Below are 19,428 nucleotides of genomic sequence, written 5' to 3'. Positions count from 1 at the left end.
TGAACGCCTTCTTATTCTCTAACTATACAGGTTTCTAAATATGCAGGAATCCCAGGGATTTCCTGTAGCAGAGTCAGAAAGTCAATTGCTATCAGTAAGTCATTTTTATGTCAATAAAAATGGAAACATATTGGAAACATATTTTGCTTATATCTACTAACTAGAAATAATTCGCTGGGGCGATAGCACAGTGGGTAGGGCATTTGCCTTGCACACGGCTGACCCAGGTTTGATTCCCAGCATCCCATATGGTCCCCTGAGCACTGCCAGGGATAATTCCTGAGTGCAGAGCCAGGAGTAACCCCTGAGCATCGCCGGGTGTGAACCAAAAAGAAACACACACACACACACACACACACACACACACAAACTAGAAATAATTCTAAAGAGCAAATTCTAGAGAATATGGAAGAATCATTGTTCCCATTCTTTATAGCAACAAGTAATTCCAAGAGGCTGGCATCTCATTTGTGCATAAAGAGTGTACCAATGGGTAGTAGCGGATAATTTAGAAATAACAGGATGTATTCAAGAGGTTACCCACTTTAAATGTTCTCTTTCAAAAGTATGCATGGCCTAACAATGGGAAATCAGAGAATCATTATTTTTATACATGATTTTTTTAGAATCTTGATTGCATTATTTTAATAACATATTTTAGCTACCTAGACTACCTTTTTACTGTGGCACTGTAGCACTGTCCTCCCGTTGTTCTTCAATTTGCTTAAGCAGGCACCAGTAACATCTCCACTGTGAGACTTGTTACTGTTTTTGGCATATTGAATACGTCATGGGTAGCTTGTCAGGCTTTGCCGTGCAGGCAGAATACTCTGGGGAGCTTGCCAGCCTCTCCAATGGGGACAAAGGAATCGAACCCGGGTCGGCTGCTTCCAAGACAAATGCCCTACCCACAGTGCTATTGCTCCAGCCCTGTTTACATTGATGAAAAAGGAAATCTCTTTGGAGTGATGTATCTTTACATATGTGCACTTCTTATTTGTACATATTTGTCCTTAGAGACAATTTGATATGGTTACCACTGACCCTCAGCATTTCTATTCTATTTTTAAATTTTGCTTTTTTGCTAATTATCTTTGTTTCTTTTCATAGATTTTTTTTAAAAATTAGACTTTGTCAATGTTCAGAAAGAATTTGAATCGTATGCCAGGACAGATTTTGTTATATGGAAGCTGATGAACATAACCTGAATTTAAGTGTCAAAACATTCTCAGAAATCAATACAAGTGTCTAGAAAAATCTAAGGCATAGGTGAAGCAATCGTGACTAGTTGTTACCAAAAGCAAAGCCAAATAGACATTTATATTTTAAGTTCAATTTATAAAGCAACAGAAATTTTAAATGCATATTTTTGTGTGGAAACTTCATACTCTTGATTTTAAATTTATGGCAACATAATCATGATCACTATACATTTGCTATTTTGAATTGATTTTATTATACAAATTTGATACTTGATGATTAAACCAATAGTAAAAATTTATATTAAAATATTTGACCACTTATATTTTATTGTAAATTTTCTCAAAGCTTATAAAATTAATACTTGAATATTCAATTCACAAGGAGAGTTAAGGAATAGCTATTAGAATACATTTTGGTAATAGGTAGTCAGAAGTGTAAGTTCTAATACTACATTTAGCATTTCGGAACTTGGAGAAGTTCCTAATTTGCTTGAAACTATTTCTGTCTCCAAAAAAAATCAGTAAAGATTAAACAATAATGTATAAAATGTATAAGTAATTAAGTCGTAATGTATAAGTATTAATTTAGACTGTATTTTTCGTTTTATGTATTTGAACTACAAGGACACAAATGTAATATGAACACGATTACTCTGCGTTGTGCTTTTAAAAAGATTTTCAAAAATAATAAGAGTACTCTTGAGTCCAATGATAAGTGGATTCATGACTACTTAATTAGGCTCTGTAGTAATTCTCTTTATTGCATTTTCTCATTATGTGGTAGAATGAATGCAGTGTTTATTTGTACATAGCCATTAATATACACAAGATGCTTGTATAAATTAAATCTGGTACACAAATGTGTCCTCCTAATTTTTTTATCTTCCCCTGTTGTAGACAATCCCAAAGAGATGACTCGTGTAGCTGTTTATGTGAGAATTCTGGACGTTAATGATAACGCCCCTCAATTTGCTGTGTTCTATGATACTTTTGTATGTGAAAATGCCAGACCAGGACAGGTGAGTGCAGCTGGAACTAAAAGGAAAAAAAAACGCGATTTGCTGCTATTTAGATGCATGTGGAAAGTACCATACTGAGTGATGTTAGTCTCAAGGAGAGGGATGGAACATTCAATCTCCCTCATCTGTGGTATATTAAGTAGCATGGTAAAGAAACAACAGATACTCATAGGCAACAGAAATAAGGGAGATGGGGGATAAAATGGGGGTGGATCCTAGGCCATGACAGATGGAAGCTAACACTGATGGAGTGTGTGGTCTTGGATGCTCTATTCATGAAACCCTGCCATTATCAATATTATAAATCATTATTAATAAAAGCACTGTAGCACTGTCCTCCCATTGTTCATCAATTTGCTCAAGTGGGCACCAGTTACGTCTCCATTGTGAGACTTGTTACTGTTTTTAGAATATAAAATATGCTACAGGGAGCTTGCCAGGCTCTGCCATGTGGGCGGGATACTATCGATAGCTTGCTGGGCTTCCCAAGAGGTACGGAGCAATCGAACCTGGGTCAGTCGCATGCAAGGCAAACATCTTACCTGCTATGGTATCATTCCAGCATAAAAGCATAGGATTTTGTTTTGTTTTGTTTTTTGGGCCACATCTGGTGATGCACATGTGTTACTCCCCTCTCTGCTCTCAGGAATTACCCTGGCGGTGCTCAAGGTACCATATGGGATGCTGGGAATTGAACCCAGGTTGACCACGTACAAGGCAAACGCCCTACCCGCTGTGCTATTGCTCCAGCCACATAGGATGATTTTAATGACTTGTTTTTTAATTTTCCCCTCTAATTGAAATAAAAACATATATAATTCCAATAGTATAAGTGGAAGAAAAACAGGCTGATGTATTAGAGTTGAAAAATCTTTTAGGGCAGAAGAGATCTCAATGGACTGGAATGCATGCTTTGCATACAGAAGGTCCCTGCACCATACCCAGTTACATCTCTGGTACTTCATGGTTCCTCACCACTACCATTGAACATTGAGCACTGAACATCGAAGTATCCCTGGAGCACTGCCATGTGTTTCTCCAAAGCAAAACAAACCAATAAAAATATTTAAAATAATAGGACTGCAGGTTTTGTATTTCTATGCAAAAAATCTAATGCAAAGAGTAATGTTACTGTTGTCCTATAAATAGGAACCCAAAGAAATAACTTTGAAATTTTTTCCAAAGGAAAAATAATCTCTGCTGCTCAATGAGACAAACATTCAGGACAAATACATGGGATCAGTGAAACACTAAATGAATATTTCTACATATGCAAATACTATTTTGAAGTAGCACTTCCAAATATGCTCCTTCATCTTATACATTTTCATTTTATCATTATAGAAACACATAAAGTGCTTAATGACTTAGTTTTGATCCTTTAAAGCATCCTTCCTACATCAGCTTTGTTTATAACCCTTTAAGTCTTTTTCTCAGCGGACTCATTTTGTTGTTTGAAAAGCTCTAGTGTATATGGCTGAAAGAAATGCTCTTAATTGGTTTGAGTGCTATCTTCACAGAAGGAAGCTGCATGTTATAAATAATAATTGGGAATAAAATGTGTTTTATTAAAGAGAAGCCATCACAAAAAACTGCATTGTACTGTGACATCATTTGATGCTCTTTATAAAACATCAATGTCATTGTTAGATTTGCATGCAAATTAAATTGCAGAATAACTCAAATTCTTCCTTCTGAAGTTTCTAACAAGAGTTCTGTAGTCTAGCTATTGTTTGAAATGGTAAATTGCTGCAATCGGATTCTTTTTTGTGTTTGTTTGAAAATGTTATGGAAATGTTTAATTCGGAATATTTAAATGACCTAGCTACTTCCAGCCTGCTACTTAATGGTACTGTGCACGCCCTCAAAATACCATTCCAAACAGTCCTGTGCTTGTCAGACTCAGCATGAGATAAGTTTAAATCTTTCTCTAAAAGATAAATTGCCCACTTTGTGACTTCTGCATACATTGCTCTCTCTAAGAGATATTGTTACAGAGCATTTGAGTTAGACAAATGCTGATTTTCAAGTATATTGTAAGTATACAAAATAATGGATTATATCTGCTTATTTTTCCTTATATCATTTTTATCATTTTTAAAACACTATATAGACTCAGGAACTTTATAGTATTACCTCTTAAAGAACAGTTGACATGTTGATGACAAATAACTAAATAAAATATGATTTTACTTTTTTTAAGTGGTTGCCCTATCTTGACAAACTTGTTAGGATGAATCGTTATCATTTTCATCTAACTGACGGCTTGAGCAATCTCCATACTGTTCTTTTGTAAATAGGTCAGTTTATTAGCTATTCTTTGGTCTCCTAGGCTTAAAAAATGGCTATTTAAATTGTTATTTACTCAATAGTGGCATTCTGAATTTATGGTATACTATCAGATACTATCCACATAGTTGCTTGGTAAAGCCTGTCATTTGAATCTCTTTTGAATGTACTCATTAACTGTTTCCCATCTCCAAACAGAAGTAAGAGCTGGTTAGGACATTGAAATGTGCTTTAGTTATTTATAGAGTATTTTCTTCTACCAAATACTCCTCCAGATTAAGTGTTCTTAAGTGTAGCACTTAGGACAACAGCATGGAAAACAATTCCATTCATTTGGTATGGTTGATAAAATGAGAAGATAAAAATAACACTAATTAGCATTCTTCCTCTTTGCCCTGTTCTTGATGATTCCATGGTCTGAGAGTAGGGGGGGGAAAAAGTTGTCCCCTTGAAAGGATGTAATTAACAATTAGGTAGTATTAGTAGTTCTCTCTTGTGCCTGAAGTAGACTATTGGATTTTTAATTGTTTTTTTCTATCTCAGAGAGTGAGAGACCTTTGAAAAGAGGAGGAGAAGAAATGCGTGGTCTCACTCTATCCCATCTGCCCACTCAGATTTTCACTTCTGTGGCACATTCTTCTAGCCAATAAAGCGTATTTTGATAATTTTCATCTTGATAAGTAGCAAATAGCCGTCCCTGGAAGTCTCTCCAAAAAAGTCTGTAGCTTCTGGGTACCCATGAACATCACTTCTAAATTCTAGATTCTATAAAATAAATATGCTATTGTATATTTTCCATTGTCAATGTTTACTTACTCATAACAGAAATGTTACATTTTATAATTACACTGATTTTTTTCTTTGTCAATGGAAATTTTTAATCTTTACCACTGCAAACGCTAAAATATATTCAAATTTAATGATCAGGCTTCCAACTTTAAATATATAGAATTTATTTGTCATCCATACTGAATTATAGTGCAATCACTAACTCTTCATATTTTTAAGAATATTTTAAAATAATATTCCAATAAAAATAAAAAATAAATTAATGATAAGAACATTAATTATAAACAATTTACACATACCTATTCTTCATTTGCTCAAAATAACCGCACTCAATCAAAGGCATTATTAATTCTTTTTTGGTCACCCCTTTCATTGGAAAAGAGTAAAAGTATATTTGCCCTGTAGCATTGTAGCACTGTCCTCCCGTTGTTCATCGATTTGCTCAAGCGGGCACCAGTAACGTCTCCATTGGGAGACCTGTTGCTACTGTTTTGGGCATATCGAATACACCATGGGGAGCTTGCCAGGATCTGCCGTGCAGGTGGGATACTTTTGGTAGCTTGCCGGGCTCTCTGAGAGGGATGGAGGAATCGAACCTGGGTCAGTGGCATGCAAGGCAAACACCCTACCTGCTGTGCTATCGATCCAGCCCTATTTGAAGTAGAAATAAAATACTGAGTGGTTCTAAGAGAAGCATCTGCTAGTTTCTATCTTAACTTTTAATGGAACATATACCAAAGCAAAGTTCTGGAAGTAGAAAGACTGGAAATAGAAACACTAGATTAAGATGTAAAATTTGAGCACAACAGGACATAATCCAAAGCGAAATAGTATATTTTATAAAGGAAATAAAGTCCTTTATCTGAAATAAACATATTTTCCATATGCATTATAATATGGTAAAAGTTTGTAATATGTCATCCTTTTATGTTTGGGTATGGCATATTTCCTTTATAGATTTCAATGAAAGTGTACTAATGCAACAAATTTTGAAATTAATAATTACATCCACTGTCCACTGACCTCCCATTGTTCACCGATTTGCTTGAGCGGGCTCAGTACCGTCTCCATAATAACTATATCATCTTTTAATAATACAATCCATGTTTTTAATGTAAACCGGTCATTTCTTATGTTATTATATAGACATTCATATAAAGAAAACATACGTAAATATTTCTTCATTTTACTCTGTGAAATTTCTTCATAAAAAGTAACTAACTGTGATAGATAATAATAGCAACTACATATTATTTTTGAGGTGTTTTATTGTTTTAAAATCACAGTATTCATATAACCAACGCCAGGTTAATCCCAGATACTACATAATTCTCCAAGCTGGGAGCAGCCTCATTTGACATGCAGGGCATGACTCAAACCCCTCACATCAAATAATAAATCTTAAAAAGACATTAACAATGCTATCATTATATAATTATATCATTATATATCTACATTTTTGTGTTGAATATTCATCTTAGTGATATATAAAGTTTCAAAAGTATTAGTGTAACTTTTTTGTACCATTTTGTTTATGCCATTTTTCCAACATATTTTTATGATTCATAATTTTTAAGTCCTGCACTGCACTGCACTGTCCTTCCATTGTTCATCGATTTTGCTTGAGCAGGAACCAGTAAAGTCTCCATTGTGAGACTCTTCTTACTGTTTTATTGGAATATAAAATATGTCACAGGTATCTTGCCAGGCTTTACTGTGTGGGCAAAATACTCTCGGTAGTTAGTCAGGGTCTCCAAGAGGGACAAAGGAATCGAACCCAGGTTGGCACCATGCAAGACAAATGACCTACCCGCTATACTATGTTTCTGGCCCAATTTTTAAGTAAAATTTTTTATATTAAGCTCAATAAACATGAATGTGTCAAGAAATATTTAAAAAATTGAATTGGGTACTCTAATGAAGAGGCTAGAGCAATAGCACAGCGGTAGGGCGTTTGCCTTGCACACAGCCAACGTGGCCGACCCGAGTTCGATTCCTCCGCCCCTCTCTGAGAGCCCGGCAAGCTACCGAGAGTATTCGATATGCCAGACACAGTAACAACAAAGTCTCCAATGGAGACGTTACTGGGCCCGCTCGAGCAAATCGATGAACAACGGGGGGACCGTGACCCTGAAAAGTAAATGAAAATGTATTATAATGTGTTGTATTCACATTTTCTACTTATGATAGAAAATGTGATTCTGATTTTAACCCTTCTTTATTAAATGGGTAAGCCTTCAGTCATAAATTCTTGCTTCCATTTGCCTATAAATTACAACTAATGTTTAATTATGTTATATCTTGTTCTAAAATGTGTATTTTTAAACAACTCACGTTTCAAGTATTTGTCTTTATGCTACTTATTTCTAAAGAATAAATATTTCTCTGAACCAGTTATATTTTGGCATTACTTTAAAGTAAAACATTAAGTTTGGAATTAAATATTTTATGCAAATCGCATTGTATTTCACAGGAAGTATTTCTATTGAAAACTAATATAAGTAAACGCTTAGAATTTTACATATGTGATAAATTTTTTAAACATGAAACCCGTTTTGAACTAAAAAAGCATGAAGGCCCTTTTGAACTGAAAAAGCATATATTTATTTCAAGTATTTATACAGCCTTAATTTTCAGTTAAAATTAAATTTGACTAAACCGAGTCAATATATATTTAACAACTCTGGTGTCACTGTATAAAGATATAAAATGTCTAAAACCAGATTAAACAAAAATATGTACACAAAACATATATAGCTATATGTTGTATTTATCTACCATTACATGTAATTTATGTTTATAATGTTAATAATGTATTATGTCCAAGCAGGATTATATTATTTGCTGTTAAAATTCCCATTATTGTTCCAGGAAGCTTCTTCCAGTTCTGTTTATTTTTGAATAACTGAAGAGGGGACCCTTATAAAAGAACATGCATATAATAGGTTTGAAAGTATTCCAATCTTCTTTTTTTTAATTCATGTTAATAGTAGCTGTATTGAACTTTTTTTTAAAAAAGTTTTTTTTTTAAAGTGAATCACCATGAGATACAGTTGTAGACTTGCAAACTTTCGTGCTTGAGTTTCAGTTATACAATGATCGAGTACCCATCCCTCCACCAGTGCCCATTCTCCACCACCAATGATCCCAGTAGCTCCCCCAACCCCCATCCCATCCCCCCCACTCCACCTCACCTCTGTGGCAGGGCATTCCCCTTTGCTCTTTTTCCTTTAGGGTGTTGTAGTTTGCAATAGAGGTATTAAGTCTTCTTAATAGTGCAAATGTCATGAAGTGTTATTGTCCGTAAATGCCAATAACTTTCATTTAAAAGTTACATGATATGTTTTTATAGGACATCTACTAAGGCCAGTAATAGCTCCAGTAGTAGGGAGGAGCCTATGATATACAAAACTATGAGTTTGATCACTCGCTTGGAAGTCAAGCAATAGGCCAACCCTGGGTTCTGGTGTGTCTTGGATGACTCCAAATTAGAACATCACCTGCCCTGTTAGTCCCTTTTTAAGAAGTCTACATATTATTTAGTATTTGATAAGGAGGACACCCATAATCACAATAAATTTCTAGGTTCTTCTGCATTTTATAAAGTCTTCTAGATCCATTTTGAAATATATGACTAATTGCTAACTTCAAATGTTATGGAGTAGCTAAGTGAATAAATGGCAAAGAATATAATAGGAGCATTTATTATTTCAGTAAATCTTGCCTAAAGTTAATATTTTAGTACATATGACTATTTTCTATTTTAAGAAATATTTTACTACTTAGGAGAAATTGACAGAGATCAAGACATAGTAGGGTAGAGAGAAGGGGGAGAGTCAGGAATTGTTAAAATTAAAAATTGAAAACATGAATTGGAGACAGAAAGTTAGTTCAGAAGGGGTGGGATTTATCTTGCACTGACTGACCCAGGCTGGGCCCTACACATTCCGCAATGTTCCTCAAGCCTTTCCATGAGGAATTTCTGAATACCTGCAGGTGTGGCTCCCCTAAATAATAGCACTGTAGCACTGTCCTCCCATTGTTCATCAATTTGCTTGAGCGGGCACCAGTAATGTCTCCATTCTGAGTCTTGTTGTTATTGTTTTTGGCATATCAAATATGCCACGGGGTAGCTTGCCAGGCTCCACCCTGCAAACAGGATACTCTCAGTAGCTTGCCGGGCTCTCCGAGAGGGACTAAGGAATCGAACCCGGGTTGGCCGAGTGTGAGGCAAATGCCTTACCTGCTGTGCTATCACTCCCTCACATAATAAACTCCTCAAATATAAAAATGAACACAAATGAAGATATATGCACACACACAAAAAAAACACATTTTACAGTCTCTAAGACATTTTGAACATAATCCCATGCTAAAATTACACTGTATGCTGTAGATTATAACCACGAGTTTTTATAAACATGTTTTTTTCTGTTTCATGCAGCTAATACAGACAATAAGTGCAGTTGACAAAGATGATCCTTTAGGAGGACAGAAATTTTTCTTCAGTTTAGCTGCTGTCAATCCAAACTTCACAGTGCAAGATAATGAAGGTAATCTGAACTTGTTCATTGTGATTTAAGGTCATGTTAAAGTTATCATTACCATATACATGATTATTAATTTATTCGTTTGCATTACAACTTTTAATCAGAAAATGAATATCAAAGTATGTAGTCTTTGACAGTGTCTGGGATCTTGAATTTTAAATGAATAATGTACAAGAATTCTCATTTGGGATACTAACAGGGAGAATAAATCTTGAGATTATCAAGGTTAGAAATGATCTGATCTTATAATAGAAGGGCAGGATACATGGGTAGAGAATTAAGTGAGTTTCTGTGGTACTGATGATTAAATTTCAGTGAGATTTAGCAGCAGCATATTTATAAAAACCAAAAGAAAATGAGTGAGTGATCCTCCTGTGAGGGGATTAAATGCAAAAACAGAAGAACAAGGTATATCACTGTCCTGTGTAATGTGAATTTGATGCTAATGAGATTTTAAAAAAATATAGGGAGAACATTAAAATTGTATTTTTTGCATCCTCAAAAATTCAAAAACATCTTACAGGAAAAACATATGAAAATGATGACTATTTTTAAAAAGTCGAACAGCTTTATTCTTTGGAAAATATGGTAATTATTCTAGTCTCAACAAAGTATATAATTATAGCTTTTTTCTACCTTATACATTTGTTCAAACTAATTTTATCAGCCAACTTTTGTTAAAAAGGCATGCTTATTTTAGTGCAAGTGCAGAGATAGTTATTTTAAAAATAAAACTATTAACCACATTTGGAGTATTTACAATAACTTCATCACAGTGTATTTATGTTGGTAGATGCAAGTGACTATATTAACTTAAGGTTGTTACAATATAACAGAAGGTCAGAAAGTGTTTATTTAAGATAGGAGGTAGCTTCATGTTAAACCAAATATTAATACATTGGATAGTGTATAGAATTTGAAAAAAACCTAGAGGAGAAAATTCATTTACCGAATATAAGTTTATACAATTTCTATATATTATCCTCTGGTCACCTAAAACAATTATGATTGGAAAGCTTGACAGTTGGTAGATAAGATACAAAAGTCCAGTTACTTTAAAATTTAGATCATTTAAGTTTAATATACCATTTCAATTTGCTGAACCAACCATAAAATGAAATATAAAACCTAGATTGGACATCCTTATCACTGAGTTGGCAGTGCTATACATTGGTAGCTGTATTTTAATTTATTTTGTTTCTGTTAAACTGGGTCCTGTATTCTAACAAGGTACCTCCCAATTTTTAAAAGTAATGGAAACTTGTAATAGAATTTTCTTATCATAAAATTTCATACTCACTGGGGAACAACTCAGGACTTATCTTCATTTTTGGCAAGTAGTACAATTTTTCTATTCAAGGAAGAATTCCTGATGTTTTATTCAAAGAGGTCAAATTATTTGAATATAAACCTCTGTAACTAATTAGCATACCACTAAAGTATGATAGGGTACTTGATATGACCTGCTATGCTGTTTTCTGTTATTGGACAAATTTTGAAATTAATTTCAGTGACATAGACCTTGTGTCGATAAATTTTAGAAAAATACCCTTATAGATAACCACTAATTCAACTTAAAATATTTAATTATACGGTATAAATATTTTTGTAATTCCTTTTTGGGTTCTTTAGGAGCACACATGGAGATTTTCATTAAGATTTCCTTTCTTTTCATAAACCAATAGATCAAAAGTATATTAATAAATTTTAGAGTATTTAAATAAATAAATTTTAAAGCAAGAGTTTGAAGATAAGATTCCATTTGGATCAAAACTGTTTTAGGCAAAAAAATAGATTTAGAAATTAAAGTAACAAGGTAAGACAATTCTAAAATTATATATCTGTTAATGTTAGTGTATGTTGGAGAACGGAAATGCTATAGCATATTACTTCTTAGAAGATATAAAATTTTAAGAGAACCAAAATTGCATTTCACATTTAAAATTGGCATGTGTGCATCACTCATATAATTTGAATGTATGAAGCTAACTGACGTTGTATAATTTAACTTCCTGAGAAAGTTCTCCTTTAGGCCCAATTTTGGTCTCTCACAGTTCATGAGATTTTATTAATGCTAGTTGGTTAGAATTTTAGAATTAATTCTGATGAAGCACATTATTACATTTTGCTATCTCTAAAAAAGAATCTGAAAAATGGACAGCTGTCTTATGCATTGATTATAACAACTAATGCAATGTCAGACATCGAATTTGATTTGTCTCAAAGACCACCAATATAGAGATCTGTACATTTTTGGGGTAGTACATGAAAAGAACATTTATTAAAATGTAGATCTTTAGCTAACAAAATTGGTCTTAAAACACTGTGTGTAGTATGATGTTAGTAATGTGCATGTATATAAAATATTCAGAAGAATATATACAAATGTTATAGTGTTGGCTGTAGACAAAATGTTTTAGGTTTTTTTTTTTTTTTTACTTTTGCTCTACTTTCTAAATTTCTTCATCAGTCACATGTTGTCTGTTGTAATAAAAAAGCATTCTTGTAAACTGGTGCAGAAAAAGAAGTCCATTTTTCACTGTTTAGTAAATGATTTTGTGTTCATTAAAGTGCCACTTTTTAAAATATTCACTTGCCAGACTTCTCCCCTCTCTATGTTGGCAGTGCCTTTTAAATTTGTTTTATTTGCTAAGCAAGGCTAAGTTTATTAGGACAAGAAAAACAATTAAAAAACTGTGAGCGTCGATTTTATTTTTTTACTATTGATTATATAAAGTCCTGGAAGAATGTTTTGTTCTTATTAATGTCACAGTTCTCAATTTAGGTTAGTGGTTGAATTTTAAAGTTAGACAAAGAAAGGAAATTGTACAATAGGAAAATCACTTGCCACAGGTGATCCTGTGAGCCCAGACAGGAGTGTCCCTTGAGCATAGAGTCAGGAGTAAGCCCTGAGCACAGCCTAGTATGGTCCACAAAACAAGACCTACCCAGGAGAAAGTATTTGTACAATAAACTAGGAGTAGGTTGATATTCTTAATCCAATTCTTTTTTGCAGCTACTAGTCACTCCATACCATTTATCTTTCACCAATACTTTTAAATCATGTATTGTGCACTTTTATGGGTGAACATCAAAGTTTGTACATATTAGGGAACTTCCTATTTACTCACTGTCGCTCATAACGAAACTGTTGACTGATTATTACTTATAAAAGTGCTATGTACTTATAATCCCTCTGCACATGTTCATATTAGATTTACGGCATGTTGTGTGAGTGCCATTTACCGTGTACTATGATGTATCTTAGTATCAAAAATAGTTACATTTTCTAAAAAGTCTGAAAAGTGCACAATCATCAATGCTGTCTTCATTAATCAATCACTTATATAACTGATCATTTGCATCTGATAATGAGTGGAAAATCTGACAAGTAAACAATCACCACACTGGATTCCTCCAACTAGATTCTGATTTTTTCTTATCTATATTCGATATGCCAGACACAGTAACAACAAAAGTCTCCAATGGAGACGTTACTGGGCCCGCTCGAGCAAATCGACGATCAACGGGAGGGCCTTTATTATTATTATTATTATATTTTAACTGCACTGTAAACGGTTGTGTAAGAAAATGGGTATCAGTTTTCTAGTTTCCATCCTCCCATAAACTTGTAACGCTTTAACGTTTAATTTTAGATAACACTGCCAGAATTTTAACGAGAAAAAATGGATTCAACAGACATGAAATCAGTACCTATCTCTTGCCTGTGGTGATATCAGACAACGATTACCCGATTCAGAGCAGCACGGGCACGCTTACCATCCGCGTGTGCGCATGTGACAGCCAGGGGAACATGCAGTCGTGCAGTGCCGAGGCCCTCCTCCTCCCGGCTGGCCTCAGCACGGGGGCCCTGATTGCTATTCTCCTCTGCATCATTATTCTTCTGGGTAAGACTGTAAAGAAAGCGTGATTCTCTCCTAGTTTGCTTGTAAATAATAATAATTTTTTTTTAAAAAAGTTGTTTTCAAATGTCTATTCTAGAACGAATCTCAAAGATGAAAAAAGCAGGGCACCAATGACCTGAGGGATGTTATAGATATTCTAATATTTCAACTAATCTGATGGAGGTAGGGCTTTCCTTTATAAATAGGAAATCAAACCAAAAGTTAGAAATATGCAAGCCATTTTCCAACATGACAGAATTTCAGAATGGCTGCGTCAACACAAGGCTGATACTTGCCGGACACATAATTCTTCAGTACATCCAAACCTTATTTGCACTTTTTTTCTTTTCTAATCATAGCTGAGTGAAGTCTACTTACACAATTCTGCCCCAAAATTGTGTTCAAATAGTCCTTATCCTAGTTTCGGTATTCCCTCAAACTAAAACTAATTTTATAACTGAAAGCAAATAGCTTATTTTGTATTTTTTGGAGGAAAGTCTGATAAAATTTAATTTCTGGTTGCATTATTTTTAAAACAAGTGCCATCATGTGACCAAATTAAAAAGAAAATATATGTGAAACTTTACAAAAAAAAAAAAAGAAATGAACTTTGAATCTGGAGTCAATCTTAGTAAGTTTTATTATTCTCATTTTATTATTGTTTTTACTGGGTAAGATTTGTTTGCTGTTTGGACAGTTAAATTCTGCATTATACTTTTGTGCACTCAAGTGAGTGTGTTGTGAGTATGCATGAATACATGAATTTAGACAAAGAAGCAGGTCATCATTTCTTTTTAAAAAATGAATAGCGGTGACCTAATTTTTTAAACATTATAAAGGTCGAGGACACTTGTCAACAGATTAAAAAAAATTTATGTCATGTTTAAAAAGTTCTTTTTCCTCTTACACATTCTTAAAATTAAACCTTACCATGCTATGCTAATAAAAAAGAAAACATAATTTACCCTTCCTAAAAAAAACATAATTGAATTAGTTCAGGCTGCTATAATACCATACCCTAGACTGTAAGCTTCAAGCGCAGAGGTTCATTCCTCAGGATTTGGGGGGCTGGGTACCCCAGGTCAAGGTCACTGCAGTTCCATGGTGATGGGGAATAATCCTAGTTGGAAAGTGGCCTTTTTTCTTTTGTATTTTCATGTTGTTCAGCACAAAGCAAGCAATCATTTCTCTTGTGTCACTTTTTATAAGGGCTTATTTATGAGGGCTTCACCCGCAGTATCCAATGACCTCCCTGAGGGGCCCATCACAAATAAGATCACAGTCAGACTTGGACTTCGTTATATAGAGTTTTGGTGAATACCTTGAGTCCTTAGCGATGATAAATTCTATATTCTTGAAATATTTTTTCTATAGTAGTTACAGAATATGTATGTGACACACAAATATATGATATGCTTTATACTTTTACTCACCTGAATTGAATTCAATTTGTTTCTCCAGGTCCACATTTTAAAAAATAAGAAAAATATATGAGGATAGTGAAAAATGGTATGAAACTAGTGAAAATGGAGTGGGAGTGATGAAAACTTTCTCCTTTTATAGTATTATTGTTTTTAAAATAAGGAGATGATTTTTTATATGGAAGAAAATTTTCTGAGTGAAATATTTTTCAGCTTATGGATCTAAACTTTTTAAAAATACATTTAGAGGAGAATAAAGTATGATTTTTTTTAGCTAGTTCAGTGTAGTATTTTTCACTCAATTTTTGCCATGATGCGATCCTACAACTTAAAAAAAAATCACATGCATCGTATATATTTCCATGAACGTTTTATGAATGATTAATGGTTAAACCTGGCATTTGTTCCCAATAATCAACACCTTCTTTCAACAAGATAGGAAAAGGTACCCTTAAATCCATCAACAAATCAATTTAACAGAAACCAATATATTACATCTGTAAAAAACACTACCTATTTTAACCCTCACTTGTACATTGGGAGCTAAATTAAGTTTATTTCTATTTTAATATGCCACTTCATGTTATTTTTAATGCAAACTATACCATTTCTAGAGCAATCTTGTAAAAGGAGTTTTGAAAAAAATATTCACTGTATTTGAATCTACTAGAAATCCAGTTCTTCAACACTACCCAACCCTGGCTAAATTCTCCAATATCTGCCCTCATTGCCCCTTTCCTGTGCAAAACAATTGATAAGACTACATCATCCAGAGGCTGAAGCAATAGCGTAGAGGGAAGGGCGGTTGCCTAGCACCCGGCCAACCTGAGTTTGTTTCCCAGCATCCTAGATGGTCCTCAGAGCACTGCCAGGAATAATCCCTGAGTGCAGAGCCAGGAGTAACCCCGATGCATCACTGGGTGTGACCCAAAAAGCAAAAAATAATAATAGCACTGTCCTCCCCTTGTTCATCGATTTGCTCAAGGGGGCCCAGTAATGTCTCCATCATGAGACTTGTTACATCACAGGTAGCTTGTCAGGCTTTGCAGTGCTAGCGAGATACTCTCAGTAGCTTGCCGGGCTCTCTGAACTAGGGTTGGCCAGGGTGGCCAGGTTGGCTCTGTGCAAGGCAAACGCCCTACCCTCTGCACTATAGGCCGACCCCGGGACCCAGGTTCGATTCTTCCGCCCCTCTCTGACAACCCGGCAAGCTACCAAGAGTAAAAGCCTGGCAAGCTCCCCGTGAGGTATTTGATTTGCCAAACACAGCAACTAGAAAAAATAGTCACAAAATCACAAATCACAAATCATCCTGTTATTCGTCGATTGCCTCGAGCAGGCCCCAGTAACGTTGTCTCCTTCATTCTAGCCCTGAGATTATATTTAAGGCTCTTTAGGAGAATGAGTCCCATCATTGTTACTGGTATTTGGCATATTGGGTACACCACGGGGAGTTTGCCAGACTCTGCCATGTGGGCAGGTTATATTAGGTAGATTGCCAGGTTGTCCAAAGTAGGAATGAGATAATAAGATGTCATAATATAACGTCGCGCGGCCGCAAATGCGGCCACGCGGTTCCGGGAGCTGGTTTATATAGTCTCTGAGTCTTGGAAAAAAAAACAAAAAAATCAAAGCCTGCATCATCCAGCTCAAATGCAACTCCATCCTTCCCTCCACCCCGCCAGTGTGAGTCTAACCTGGGAGCACACCCCCCCTGGTTCCACGTGCACTGTGTGGCTCTCTGACTTCTCTCTCTTTTTTTTCCCCACCCCCAAGTGATCGTAGTGCTGTTTGCAGCTCTGAAAAGGCAGCGCAAGAAGGAGCCCCTGATCTTGTCCAAGGAGGACATCCGGGACAACATCGTGAGCTACAACGACGAGGGCGGGGGCGAGGAGGACACGCAGGCCTTCGACATCGGCACCCTGCGCAACCCCGCATCCATCGAGGAGAAGAAGCTGCGGCGCGACATCATCCCCGAGACACTGTTCATCCCCCGCAGGACTCCCACGGCCCCCGACAACACCGACGTGCGGGACTTCATCCACGAGCGGCTCAAGGAGCACGACCTGGACCCCACGGCGCCTCCTTACGACTCGCTGGCCACCTACGCCTACGAGGGCAACGATTCCATCGCGGAGTCCTTGAGCTCCCTGGAGTCGGGGACCACCGAAGGCGACCAGAACTACGATTACCTCCGAGAGTGGGGTCCCCGGTTCAATAAACTGGCCGAAATGTACGGGGGCGGGGACAGCGACAAGGACTCCTAACCCAGGACCTGTGTCCCGTGCAAAAGCAAGAGGAGCATCCCTGGACCTGCATCCTCTCCTCCACGAGACTGGAGAGCATCACTCGACACGACCCCCTCCCCCACCGCCTTTTATAATTTGTGCATTAATTCCATTAATTCTTTCCGGTAGGCTGTCTCATGGGAATCTAGACGACGTTTTATTGCATCACTTCCAAGAGCCAAAGCTATGGAAATTCAGCGTTGCCCATCTTAGGAAATAAAAGATAACTCCAGAAACACGAACAGGATCTTGTCCCTTACGGAACCTCACCAACAAGCCGCTTCTGTGAGATACATGCCCTGCCCTTGCAAAATGAAGCTTTTCAAAAACAAAACAAAACAAAAAAAAGGTGAAGACACATTTTAAGGTATATCCTGTTCTGTACAATAAATTTAAAAAAAAAAATCAGCAATGTACATGTGGTGTTAGTAGGTGTGATATGCAACCTGGTATTCAAATGTTTGTGCAATTTCATTTCATCAAATTCTATCTGCTAATGTTTTATATTTATATTTTTGTATTTATTTTTAAAAAAATAAACAAGTTTTTACAACTAGATTGTCTCCAGCTGCTTTTATCTCTAGGAACTGAAGTTGGCTTCATCAACTGTGTATCTTTGTAAAAAATTAACATTGAGCCTAGAGAAGAACACTGAGAGATTATATTTACTATTGAGAATAATTATTGTGAGTTCTTTTGAGGGAGGGCAATTTAGCCGAATTTATAGTATTTAGGTAAGAATTATTTTTCCATTGAGTCCTGCTATGAAGTGAGATGTGATAAATTCTTCACACGTTAGTGTGAATTTAGCAATTTAGTAAATTTAGCAATTTACTATTTATAAACAATTTAAATTTTTACCAGTAACACAGTCTTAAAGCATTACCAGTTTATGTCAAATATTCCCCAACACCAGAAATGCAATCATTTAACTTCATTTTGTCCGTATTCACTAAAATAATATCTGAAAGAATAAAAAAGTTGTTTTTTATGTATTTGTACTTGCAAGTTTATTGGCAATAATAGTTCAAACAGACTGAAATTAGCCTTTAATGGAAAATACACTTACCTCCTACAGTGACTTTGAAAATGCCTAATGATGCCAATAATAATGTTGAATATTCTATTAAGGTACAGTGTTACATTATGTCAAGTTTTCAATGCATGCATTATATATATGTATATATAACAAATTCTTTTATTATATATGTGTATATATAAATATATAATATGCATAGGCAGCTAATTATCTAGAGGTCCTAAGTTCATTGAGACCAACTGTTACTTAAGTGACTCCTTATTTCTCAAGCTCCAAACATGATTTATTTATAAACAGAGCACTTTGTTGGGTCGACACTAGGAAGTCACATTCCATGCTGAGTTTATCATAAATAATACCAAAGTGTTATGTGCTTTCCAATTAGTGAGAATACTGTGCTTTGAGAGTGAATTACAAAGTAGTAATATCATACCCTTTATGTAGAATCAAATATTTCAGTCTCCTAGAATGACCCCCCTCCCAAGTTTCCAGGAGCAAAAGGCACAGTTGTCTGTCCAAAGACATTTTAATTTTCAGAATTATCTAATTATGAAAGTAAACAACCAATGAGATCTGGTTAAAATTATAGTCACTTTACAAGGGTGTGTGCCACCTCAGATCGTAATACTAATCTGGTCACTTCCCATTTCCTAAGAAACCATGACTACTTCAAATAGATCAATTATTAAGGAAACAAAAATGGTTTGATACTGACTATATCTATATGTGGAGCTGAAGATAGAGATGGCCCAGTTTTAAAAATTAATTATTTATTACAAATTATTTACTACTGGGGAGCTGGGAAAATTGTATCGGGTTCAAAATGCTTGCTTTGCAGGAAATTTGATCCCTGATATTTCCTGTGATCCTCTGATCACTTCCAGAAGTGAGTTCTAATCACAGAGCCATGAGTAAACCCAGACACT

General features: G+C 35.4%; 1 protein-coding gene across 1 annotated transcript in view; it reads left to right on the top strand.

Moving 5' to 3' along the window:
• The window catches only part of CDH10 (cadherin 10), a 116,616-nt gene extending 99,157 nt beyond the window's left edge, over window positions 1-17,459 (top strand). The window contains exons 8-11 of the mRNA XM_056108954.1: window positions 2,100-2,221; window positions 9,744-9,852; window positions 13,506-13,757; window positions 16,952-17,459. Of these exons, the coding sequence (XP_055964929.1) occupies window positions 2,100-2,221; window positions 9,744-9,852; window positions 13,506-13,757; window positions 16,952-17,442 (974 nt within the window). The 3' untranslated portion in view covers window positions 17,443-17,459. The remainder of the gene's footprint in view (window positions 1-2,099; window positions 2,222-9,743; window positions 9,853-13,505; window positions 13,758-16,951) is intronic.
• The last annotated feature ends 1,969 nt before the right edge of the window (window positions 17,460-19,428 follow it).

Source organism: Sorex fumeus, unplaced genomic scaffold (assembly GCF_029834395.1).
Source record: "Sorex fumeus unplaced genomic scaffold, SorFum_2.1 ptg000240l, whole genome shotgun sequence".
Taxonomy (NCBI): Eukaryota; Metazoa; Chordata; class Mammalia; order Eulipotyphla; family Soricidae; genus Sorex; species Sorex fumeus.
This window is presented reverse-complemented; position numbering and strand designations above follow the sequence as displayed.